This window comes from Phacochoerus africanus, chromosome 1 (genome assembly GCF_016906955.1).
Source record: "Phacochoerus africanus isolate WHEZ1 chromosome 1, ROS_Pafr_v1, whole genome shotgun sequence".
NCBI classification, from domain to species: domain Eukaryota; kingdom Metazoa; phylum Chordata; class Mammalia; order Artiodactyla; family Suidae; genus Phacochoerus; species Phacochoerus africanus.
Genome location: NC_062544.1, coordinates 216,784,623 through 216,797,019, shown reverse-complemented (window position 1 = coordinate 216,797,019; position 12,397 = coordinate 216,784,623). Strand labels below are relative to the sequence as shown.

The window sequence follows — 12,397 nt, the reverse complement described above, 5'->3', positions numbered from 1 at the left end:
CAGAATTTTATACCCATTTTACAGATAAGGAAAAGGAGTCTCAGAGAAGTACAAAGTATTTTGCTTACTATCACTGTAATAACACTGGCAGAATTGGAATATGGATCTGCAGGTGACTGTGACTACAAAAAAACATATCCTTCCCCCTTCCTGACTGCACATACTCTGAGTTCATTCAATAAAAAAAGATAAGGGTGGGGCTGGTGTGAAAATACTCATGAAGAAAGTCTTCAGCCAGGTCTTGAAAAAAAGTCTAAGGGTGGCTGTGGTGTGGACATATGTAAGGAGGAATAAGATCACTCCAAGTAGAAGGGCTATGTGAGGAGTAGCTGATTCTTATTGATCGATTACCTGAAAATACAGAGCGTTAAGCTGTTGAGCAGTGCAGAAGAATAGCAATGTCTCTAGCCTGAAAAGTGATTTGATAAAGGTTAGCAAGGACACAAAAGGAGCGCAAAAGGGCACCCAAACAATGGAAATGGGAGAGTGCTAGACAAGACTTCAAGAAGTGATCCTTGATCTGAGGGACAGGAAATGGGAAATGGAGGTATCAGGGAGAAGACGGGCATTCTAGGCTGAACAAAGCACAAAAGCATGGAAGCCTGAGGGAACAGGAGCATCCAAGGCACTGTAGAACACAAAGGAGAAGAGTGCCGTACGTAACGCGAATGAGGGTAGTGGCTGGTAAGGAATGCTCAAGCCACATCAAAAAATGGCTGTGTTGACAGGCCAAAGAACTGAGATTTCATCCTGAAAAAAAGAAAAGAGAAGTGTTCCAGGGAGGAGAAATGATGAGAGTCATGGCTTTGAAAGGGAAAAGGCCTAATACAGGGACACTAATTGGAAGAATTTTTTTTTTCTGTCAGTAAAACACCAGCTGACCGGAGATCAGCTAACGGAGGCACTTGGAAGAGCCGAGAACCTGGAGTTGATGCAACGAGGCTTGGAGCGGTTAACTCACCGACCCAGCGGCGGAGGTTGGACTCGAACCCCGGGCCCCACACCAAAGGCAGCGCTCTGGAGGACCACAACGATTAAAACAGAAAATAGGTCTGTGGACTGAGCGTTCGGACGTTAAGATCAGGTGCCACCACCTCCGACCCCCGCCTCGTCTCCTCGCCCAGCATTTTTTACGCGGGAGCATTGCCTTTGTTTTTATTTTTTCAAGTGGGGTTTTGCACTGCTCCCGGCCCGAGAACTCCCTCAGTCCCTCTCCGCCCCCAGAGTGGACGCCTCAGGTCCGCAGACCTCACCTGGCCCGGCCGAGATCCCGACCTAACCATCTCTCGCAGCTTCAGAAAAGTCCTGAGGGAGCGAAGCAAATAAGCACGGTGAAAAGAATTAACCGCCGCGGACTCCCGGCGGCCCTCGGCCCGCCCCCCGAACTTCCGCTTCCGGGAAGGAGCGGGCGAAACGCCGCGCTTCATCGTCTCGGGAGCGCAGCCAAGGCTTCTCCCCTAACTTCAGCCCAGCTCCCTGGGCTTGCGCAATAGACCCCTGCGAGCCCAGGCTCGTCACACTCGGGCTGAGGGTGCGAGAAGCTCACAGAACGCGGGCGAGCGCGGCGGGACCGGGGGAGGGAAGGGAAGGGAAGGGCAGGGCGGGGGGGTGGGAGGGGACGGAGCTGGGCGGGGGGGGTGGGAGGGGACGGAGCTGGGCGGGGGGGTGGGAGGGGACGGAGCTGGGCGGGGCAAGGAGGGCGGGGCGGGGAGCTGGAGCGGTGGGCGGAGCCGGGTTCCAGGTCACCTGGGAGGAGTTCTCCGTCCTGCAGCGTGAGCTTCTGGTGGAGAACCCTGCCTCAGCAGCGGGAAGTGGTGGCGGGGACCCGCCAGGACCAGAGGAAGGGACTGGGGTAGAGGGTGGTTAGGTTTCAGATGGAATTGCACTGACCGTGGGATTTGATTCTGTATTTTTAGTTCGTGTTTTTGTATGCCATTGTGAATGTTTTTGTTCTTGATGGTCAATAAAAATCAACCCTCAGTTTCCTTATCATTGCGTAATTCTGACGGCCATTTCACATCTTTCATTATGTGCCTCTTGATTTCAGAACAGTGCTTATTAGTTGGGATTTTGGTTTTACTTCCAAGCATACCTCTTCAGTGGAGGTAATTACTGTTAATAAAGAATAACACAGTATTCTTACCACAGTGTTCGTACTGCACAAATTTTAATGTCTTTTTAAGGCACTGAGGTTTTGCTTTGTTTTGTTTAGGGCAACACCTACGGCATATGGACGTTCCCAGGCCAGGGATCCAAAGGGATCTACAACTGCCAGCCACAGCCATAGCCACCGCAATGCAGGATCTCTGCCACCACTGTGACATACTCCACAGCTCACTGCCACACCCCATAGCCAAACCACTAAATGAGGCCAGGAATCCAACCCGCATCCTCATGGATACTAGTGGGAATTCATTTCTGCTGCACCACAAGGGGAACTCTGGCATTGAGTTTTGAGTTGATGTTGGCTAGGAGTACTAAGGGAGTTTCAGCTGCCACTGCCCTACAGCCACAGCAAGGCCAGGTGTGAGTCACGTCTGAGACCTACCCGGCAGCTTACCACAAGGCAGGATCCTTAACCCACCGAGCGATGAGTGAGGCCAAGGATAAAACTTGCATCCTCATGGATACCAGTGTGGTTCGTTACCACTGAGCCACCACAGGAACTCCTGAATTGATGTTTTAAATCAAGTTGGGGAGAAATGAACCCCCCCTTTTTTTTTTTTTTAAGGAAACTGAGCTACCTTTTGAAAGTCTTAATTAGAATTAAAATAAAAACCCAGAAACTGCAGTCTGTTCACCTATATAGTGCACACTCATACTAAATGATTTGGGGAAACTAAGTATTTAATAAACTTAGCTTTAAATTAGATTAAACTGTGAAAAACCTCTCCCTTCTTCATCCCTTCCCTGTAAATGTTTAACATATTCACCTGAGGTTACAGATTTGTTTAGTTGACTTAACTTTTTAAAGCTTAAACTGATTTTTCTTGATTAATACATGCTTATTTTAGAAAATATAGCTAAGCTTGGTGCATTCCCTTCTAGACTTTTCCTGTGCAAAGTCCCCACTTATGATGGTCCCACCAAGGATTTTTTTTTTGACTGTATAATGGTGTGAAAGCAATATGCATTCATTAAAAACTCTACTTTGAATTGTGAATTCTGATTTTTTCCCAGGCTACCAATACGAGGTAAAAATTACTCTCTGGTGATGTTGGGCAGCAGCAGGGAGACACACCTCCCAGTCAGCTATGGGATTATGAGGATAAACCAGCGCTATTCTACAGTGTGCTGTGTTTGAGCATGTTTCATGTAGGCTGGGCTAAGCTATGATGTTCAGTAAGTTAGGTTATTAAATATACTTCTGATATGATATTTTCAATTTATGGTGAGTTTATATCAGGAAGTAACCCCATGGAAAGTCAAGGAGCATCTGTATTATGTACAAATATATTACAACAATAATGCAACATGCTACGTATCACTGTACCATGAGTGTTTCCTCTTAATTTCTCATTAACATTGCTGCTCCTTAACCTACAGTTACAAAATGGCTGCCTGGCATTCCATTTCCCTGCTGTTTGGCATTTCATAATTCTCCTCCCCCCCCCCTTTTTTTTGAGGTCTTTTTCCTCTTTTTAAAATTTTAAGATTGGAGTTCCCGTCGTGGCGCAGTGGTTAACGAATCCGACTAGGAACCATGAGGTTGCGGGTTCGGTCCCTGCCCTTGCTCAGTGGGTTAACGATCCGGCGTTGCAGTGAGCTGTGGTGTAGGTCGCAGACGCGGCTCGGATCCCACGTTGCTGTGGCTCTGGCGTAGGCCGGTGGCTACAGCTCCGACTCGACCCCTAGCCTAGGAACCTCCATATGCTGTGGGAGCGGCCCAAGAAATAGCAAAAAGACCAAAAAAAAAAAATTTTAAGATCGTAACTTCTGGATTGATTTTTTTAATTAAAAATTTTCTTGTGGGAAAAGACACAAAACCTAATATTTAACATCTTAACCATTTTAAGTGTACAGTTCAGTGGTATTCAATACATTCTACTGTTGTGCAACCATCACCACCATACAGCTCCAGAAGTCTTTTCATTTTGTAAGCCTGAAACACTATACCCATTCAACAATAAATCCCCATCCCCCATCCCTGCAGCCCCTGGCAACCATTGTTCTACTATCTGTCTCTATGATTTTGATTACTCTAAGTACCTCAGATAAGTGGGATCATGCAGCATTTGCTCTTTTACAACTTGCATATTTCATTTGTCTTCAAGGTTTATCGTTGTCGTTGCATGTGTCAAAATTTCCTTCCTTTTTAAGACTAAATCATATTCCACTGTGTGTATATACCACATTTATTTATCCAGCTACCTGTTGGTAGATGATTAGGTTGCTTCTGCATTTTAGCTATTATGATGAATATTGTTGCTATAAATATGAGTGTACTAATATCTCTTCCAGACTCTGCTTTCAATTTTTTTTTTTTGGTGTACATACCCAGATTTGCTGGATCACATGGTAATTCTATTCTTAATTTTTTGAGGAACCATCATATTCATCCATAATCGTTGTGCCATTTTACTTTCCCATCAACAATGCACAAAGGTTTCAATTTCTCCATATCCTACCAACACTTGTTACTTTCTGGGGTTTTTTGATAGTAGCCATCTTCATTGGTGTGATGTGGTATCTCACTGTAATTTTGATTTGCATTTCCCTAATGATTAGTGATGGTAAGCATCTTTCATGTGCTTATTTACATACCTTCTTTGGAGAATGTCTATTCAAGTACTTTGCCCTTTTATAAATTGGGTTGTTTATATTTTTGCTGTTGATTTTTAGGAGTTCTCTACATATTCTGGATAATAATCTCTTTTCATATATGATTTGCAAAGGATTTCCCCCATTCTATGAGTTGCCTTTTTATTCGGTTGATACTGTCTTTTAATATGTATAAGTTTTTTGTTTTATTTTCATGAAATTCCCCGTTTGTCCCTTTTTTATTTTGCTATCTATGTCTTTAGTGACACGTTCTAGAAGTCATTGGCATTTTCAATGTCATGAAGAATTGCCCTATGTTTTCTTCTAAGATTTCTACACTTTTAGGTCTTATGTTTAGTCCTTTGATCCATTTTTTAATATGATAGTGGGTAGGGGTTTAATGTCATTCTTTTACATGTGGATAACCAATTTTCCCAGCATCATTTGTTGAAAAGGCTGTCCTTTCCCCCATTGAATGGTCCTGGCACCCTTGTCAAAAATTATTGACTGTACATGTAAAGATATAGTTCTGGACCTTCTATTCCTTTGGTTTATGTATCTGCCTTATGCCAGTACTACAGTGGTTTTTATTATGGTAGCTTTGTAGTAGGTTTGACATAGGAAATGTGACTCTTCCAGCTTTGCTCTTCTCTTTCAAGATTGTTTTGGCTGAATATTCAGGGTCCCTTGAGATTCCATATGAATTTCAGGATGAATTTTTCCATCTCTGCAAAAACTGGCACTGGGAGTGTGATAGGGATAGACTTGTGAATCACTTTGGATAATATTGACATCTTCAAATATTATTTTAATCCAAGAACGTGTGATAAGCTGTATTTGTTTATGGTTGAATTTGATGTTTTAAATCAAGTTAGGGAAAAATTAAACAACTTGATGGCAGTTTTTTTTTTAATGGAAAATGAGCTATCTTTTGAAAGTCTTAATTAGAATCAAAATAAAAACCCAGAAATTGAAATCTATCCACCAATATATTACACACTCATAGTGAGTGATTTTGAGAAACTGCTATTAAATGTTTGGTAGAATTCAGTAGTGACTCCCTCAGGTCCAGCATTTTTCTTTGTCAGAAGACTTTTGATTACTGATTCAATCTCCTTACTAGTTGCAAGACTATTCAGATTTTCTATTTCTTCATGACTTAATTTTAGTAGGTTTTGTGTTACCAGGAGTTTGTACATTTCATGTAGGTTACCCACTTTGTTCACAGTACTCTCTTATAATACTTTTTATTTCTATAGAATCAGTATTAGTGTCCACACTCTCATTTATTATTTTAGTAACTCCAATCTTTTTTTTTCCTTAGTCCATCTAGCTAAAGATTTGTCCATTTTGTTTATCTTTGAAGAATCAACTTTTGGTTTCACTGATGTTTCTTTACTGTTTTCTATTCTCCATTACATTTATCTTTGCTCTAATCTTTATTACTTCTTTCCTTCTGCTAGCTTTGAGTTTAGGGCTTTTTTTTTTTTTTAGTTTAAGTATAATTGACTTACAGTATTATATTAGTTTCAGATGTACAATGTAGAGATTTGATATGTTTATACATTACAGAATGATCACTGTGATAAGTCTAGTTACCATTTGTCACCACACAACTTCTTGGTTTTTTTGTTTGTTTGTTTGTTTGTTTGTTTGTTGTCTTTTTGCTATTTCTTTCGGCCAATCCCTCGGCATATGGAGGTTCCCAGGCTAGGGGTCGAATCGGAGCTGTAGCCACCGGCCTACGCCAGAGCCACAGCAACGCGGGATCCGAGCTGCGTCTGCAACCTACACCACAGCTCACTGCAACGCCGGATCCTTAACCCACTGAGCAAGGGCAGGGACCAAATCCGCAACCTCATGGTTCCTAGTCGGATTCATTAACCACTGCGCCACAACGGGAACTCCCTTGTTTTTTAATGTAAACATTTAAGGCTATAAATGGGGAACCTTAACATTACTTTCCCTGTATTCCATAAATTTTGGTATCTTTTTTGGTTTTGTTTTCACTCATCTCTAAGTGTTTTCTGATTTCCCTTATGATTTCTTCTTTGATCTATTGGTTGATTAAGTGTGTTGTTTAATTTCCACACATTTGTGACTTTTCCACTTTTACTTTTGTTATTGATTTCTAACTTCATTTTGCTGGATTGTAGAAGATACTTTCCATGATTACCTATCTTTGGAAATCTATTGAGACCTAATTTGTGGTCTAATACGTGGTCTCTTTTGAAATATGTCCCATGTGCATTTGAGAAGAATGTGTATGTTTTTGTTGGGTTGAGTGTACTAAGTTAAAAATAAATAAACAGGGAGTTACCATCAGTGGTTAACGAATACGACTAGGAACCATGAGGATGTGGGTTCGATCCCTGGCCTTGCTCAGTGGGTTAAGGATCCAGCGTTGCCAATAGCTGTGGTGTAGGTCGCAGGTGCAGCTTGGATCTGGCGTTGCTGTCGTTCTGGCATAGGCTGGCAGCTGCAGCTCCGATGAGACCCCTAGTCTGGGAACCTCCATATGCCACTGGTGCAGCCCTAGAAAAGACAAAAAGACAAAATAAATAAATAAATAGAGGAACAAATAAATCTAACAGTGGCTGTCAGATTGATTTGTTTGTTTTCAGCATTCTCTATGCCAACGATCAGCCTGAGGTGTAAAGTTAGGGTTTTCTCAAGTTTTTCTGGGTCTACACTTTTTCCTGGGCATGTGTGGTCATGTTCTAATTTTCCCTGTGTATAATGCTGCTTTTGAATATCCCAGTCTTTAATGTTTGGCTCTCAAAAGAAGAAAAAGAAAAATGAAAGGAGGATGAAAGGGTGCCAGCCCTTTAAATCCCCTGTCACTTCAACCAGAAGGGGATGGGCTTGTGACAATGGAGGGAGGTGCAACAAAAACGGCCACCTAGCTGACTTTTGTCTGCACTCCCTGATTAGAAGCAGCAATCAGTGATCGGAACACAGATACCCAACACTTGGAGGCCAGGGAGTTTTTACCCATTCTGACTCCCACAAGCTGTGTGCAAGCTGCTCCTGGAACTTGTGTATGTCTGCCTGTTATTGGACTGGGAATGGGGGATGGGTTGCTGCTACTGTGCTAAGAGCTGAAATGGAAATTAACCACAATTTACCATTCAAGCCTTCCCCTAGAAATTTCAACTTTTCAATAGACTCCAGATTTCCAAAATAATTATGTCAGACAGATTCTGCCAGGGTAATTGTTGTCTATGTTGGAAGACAGATTCCTGGCGTGTCCTATTTCATAATATTTCCAGAATTATCTCCCCTCCCCAACATGATTCTGCGTAAGAGAGATTTTTGTGGCTCAGGTATTGACAGCAGAGATAGAACTATGTGTAGGGGTCAGACTATGCAGTTTTCATCGACCACATTAAAGATCTGGGTTATCCTAAGGGCAATAGAAATGTGTAAAAATTTGAGATTGGGGCAAGGTGAAATGCCTGGTGTTTCACAAACATCATGGACTGCAGTGTAAAACAGGAGTCCACAGTCCCTAGCCTCAGCCAAATCCAACCTGCCATCCTTTTTTCCTACGACTATGAGCAATTTTTACATTTCAAAATTGTTTTTTAAAAAAATCAAAAGAATAGTGTTTCATGACATGCAAAATTACATGAAAATTATACTTCAGTGTCATAAATAAAATTTTACTGGTACACTTATTGTTCATATTTTATCTAGGCTGTTTTGTCTTACAGTTGCAGAATTGAGTAGTCGCAACATAGACTCTTAAAGCCTGAAAAGCCTATTCACAGCCTTGCCCTTTACAGAAAGATTCCCAATTCCTAGTATAGAGGATGGTATTCGAAAAGGGAAGCATGAATGTGAGTAGATCTCCCACCCCTTTCAAGCCAATCCATTCTCTGCCCTTCTCCATGCCCTGGAGACTGCCTCTTAAGCAGAGTGTCACTCAGAACTGCCCTTTAGCTTCAGGTTTTGTGTACTCAGTAGGAATCACCTGGCAGAAGATCAGAAGGAAAGAGGAGAGAGAATGGAGTATTCCTCCCATCTTCATCCTAGTACAATCCTGGCTGATGCCTTAGGTCTCTTAGACTACAACTCAGAGGAGTCCCTGGGGCTCTGGTTCTCTTCAGGCTCCAATAAAACATGCCCACACCCATCCCTTCAGGGCGGATGGTTTGATAGTCTCTGGGCACCTCAGTACTCCTTGTCATCTTCCTCATCATCTCTGTAAACCCTTTCATTATCATTAAAATCTTGGTTGAGAGTGTCTTCTGTTTCCTATCATGATCAGACTCATAGATGGCCACCACATTTTCGAGAGGAAATAAATTAGTAGCCAGAGTGGAGGGTGGTATGAGGGAAGACGAAGAGAACAGATGGGAGAGAAGCACAGGAGGTAAAATGAACAAGACTTGGTGATGAATTTGGGAAGTTAGGCAAAGGGGAGGTATTTACATTGACCTTGGTTTCTAGGTTTTGTACCTGGATGGGTGGTGGGAAAGATCAATATTTAGGAGGGAAGCTTATAAACTCATTTTCACCCAACATTTTATTACGAAAAAGTGCAAACTGGGAGCTCATTTGGAGGCACATAAATTAGGTGTGCCTTGGAGTCATTCAAGAGATGATATTGACTAGGCTCCTGGATATTAGAGTCTGGAGCTCGGTAGAGAAATATGGGCTACAAGAAACACATGTCGGAGTATTTGTGGTAACTGAAGCCTATCTTTTTTACTATCTTAAAAAAGTCTTTCCTTCCATCTCTCTATCCCACTCCTACAAGCTAGTGCATGTGTCCCTATACCATGACGTTACAGCACCACTTTTCACTTATGTGATTATTATTTCATGTCTGTCTTCCTAAGTAAAATCTAATCTCTATGAAAGCAAGGAACTGATCTTTCAGTGTAGCATCCCCCGTGCCTAGCACAATGCTTTGCACATAGCGGAAATGTTTAACTTGTTGAGTAAAGAAGTGAGCTAACCAGTGTTTGGATTGCTCTGTTGCATTGAGGCTGACAGCCACTTGAATATTCCGAGACTCAAAATTATCCAGGACTCAGACCTTTGAGCCTGATAAGGAAGTTTAGGTCCCTCTAGTATCATGGTTGATGACTCTGTTTGGTCTAGGCGGTGTTTTATAATTTGGTGCATTGGACCAATGGCTTTTCCAGTTGGCTCACCTCTGAAGTGTGAAAGTCTCTGTTTATGTTTAACCATTTCGGTTTGGAACATGGCAACCGTCAAAGTTCCAAAGTATATGAAAATCTAAACTAAAAACACAGTTAAGATTTATGGCCAGGAGATAAATTTATAAAGGCTGTGGACTGGCTAATAAATTAAATGTTAGGAGCATGAACTCAGTTCTTCTTGGACTGCCCTGTTGCTCTGACTCAAGCCATTTGTTCTATTCTGGAATTATTTCTAACCCCGGGGCTCTTAACCTTCTGAGATCCTGTACAATTTTGAGAATTTGCTAAAAGCTTTTATTTGTTTCCTCAGGGAGATGCTAATGTGCACATTTATGAAATATGCTATGTTTACAATTTTATCAGAGGCATTCAGGAGCCTCTCCAAGAATTTCCGGTTAAGAATCCTATTCTTACATAATTCAAAACCACCTTCTGGACACCCAGTTGTGGAAGATCTTGGAAGCTATTGGTTCGGTGGGCACAGGGAGGTGCCTGATTGAACAGCATCAAGGAGAGAGAGGGCATGGAGCACACAGAAAATGGAACTGAGCCATAATCTCTGCATTTCCGATTGAAGCTTTAAATGTATCTGCAGTCTTCACTTTAATCAAAATAGCTTAATTTAGAAAAGAAAGAGCCCATTTCTTTTTCTTTTAAAAAATCCTGATTTGATTGCTTCCTGAGTATTGTTCTTTTTAAAGGAGAAATGCAAACCATATGTTACTAGGGTCTCAGTTTGACAGCTTAACTGGGGTCATGCTAGGATTCAGATATTTCTGGTCATGATAGGAAGGCCAGTGGGATGGGTCAATTGGCAGCAAGGACCAAGAGAGCCCCTTTGGCATGATCTCATCTAGGGTTGCTGTTTTGGGTCATGGTGTCAGGTCTGAGGGTCAGTATGGTTTTTCGATAGCACAGTGTCAGTCGCTTATTGCCCTGCAGCTCCTATGGACTTGCTCCTCACCCAAGTTGAGTAACAGTAGTGATTAAAATGCTAAAAATGAAAAACTCTGTAAGGCGTTGTGCAGAGGTTGGAGGTGCCCCTTCCACATGCCTTCAAAGTTGTCTACTGTGCACACCTTTGACTTCCTACCTAAGAGCTATTTTTTTTTTTTTGGAGCCCAAGGGGAAGCTCAGGCCATGAGCTGGTCAAGCTGGTAATACCAGAAAGTTAATGCCCCTGGAAGAAGCCTTCTGTCGATAACAGGTGGGAACATGGTGAATAAGCAACACTTAGCCAATGATGGATGGAGAGCTTCCTCATCCCTCAGGCTGGAATAACTCTGAGGTGTGTTGTACACCACTTCTCAGAGTGCTTCAGCAGGACTGGGCTCCAGGTTTAAGTGGCCTGATCATATACCTCTATTTGCTTTCTTCCCTTCACCATCTTACTTTTCCTACTCCCTTTCTGCTATTCCTGGGATTGCCTCCCAAATAAACTACTTAACACTTAAATCCTTGTCCTGGATGTTGTTTCTGTGGGAAATTCCATACTAAGGTAGGCAATATGCATACAGGGCAGTACAAGTTCGAAGTCAGACCTGGATTCAAATTCATTCTCACCAAGGACAATGAACAATTTAATTTCTCTAAGACTAATTCTTCCTCTTATTTCCTTCTATAAAATGGGGATAATCGCACTGACTTCATAAGGTCAGTTTGTAAAGAAAAAAAATGAGAATGTGTATAAAGCATTGTCTATGGCAACATGCACATTTTAAGCCCTTAATAAATGTTGGCTCCTATCGTTAACATAGTTTGCATAATATTGTTAATACAGCATACTCAGGTTGAGGGCAAAGCTGTTTTTCACCCTTGGGGTGACTGCTGAAGCAGGTTGATTTGGGAGCTGTGCTGTAAGTCTGTGTCTCTGGTGAGAATCTATGGATTAGCTATATCGATGGCCTAGAAGGGAGTTCCCATTGTGGCTCAGTGAGTTAAGAACATGGCATAATGTCTGTGAAGATGCAGGTTTGATCCCTGGGTTTGCTCAGTGGATTAAGGATCCAGCATTGCTGCAAGGTGCAATGTAGGTCACAGATGCAGCCTAGATCTGGTGTTGCTGGGGCTGTGGTATAGACTGCAGCTGGAGCTCCGTTTAGACACCTAGCCCAGGAACTTCTATAAAAAGAAAAAAATCTTCTGTAAAAAGAAAACAAACAAACAAGTCAATGGCTTAGAGGAAGTGTGAGCCAGAGCAGGAAGGGGTCAAAATCAAAGGCCCGTTTTAGTACCTCTTGGGGCCACTTACAATAAAGGGACTTAAGTTCATGTCTTACTTTCATATTAGACTGTGAGCTCCTTCTTGAAGGCAGAATTTAGATATAATTTATTTGTATATGCCCAGAAGCCAGCACAGTCTCTAGCCAGGGTTGCTAGTTTTAGCAAATAAAACAAACCAACAAACAAAAAGACAAAACTAAAAATAACTAAAAAAAAAACATTCATTTATCCAAAATTCA

The 12,397-nt window shown here is 42.0% G+C and overlaps 1 protein-coding gene across 2 annotated transcripts in view; it reads right to left on the bottom strand.

The window, feature by feature from the left end:
• CCDC14 (coiled-coil domain containing 14) overlaps positions 1–1,559 on the bottom strand; it is a 48,054-nt gene extending 46,495 nt beyond the window's left edge. The window contains exon 1 of one of the 2 annotated variants that reach the window (XM_047790579.1): positions 1,254–1,559. In XM_047790579.1, coding sequence (XP_047646535.1) covers positions 1,254–1,427 — 174 coding nt within the window. In that variant the 5' untranslated portion in view covers positions 1,428–1,559. The remainder of the gene's footprint in view (positions 1–1,253) is intronic. The other variant, XM_047790570.1, reaches the window with a different exon arrangement.
• Positions 1,560–12,397: the final 10,838 nt, after the last annotated feature.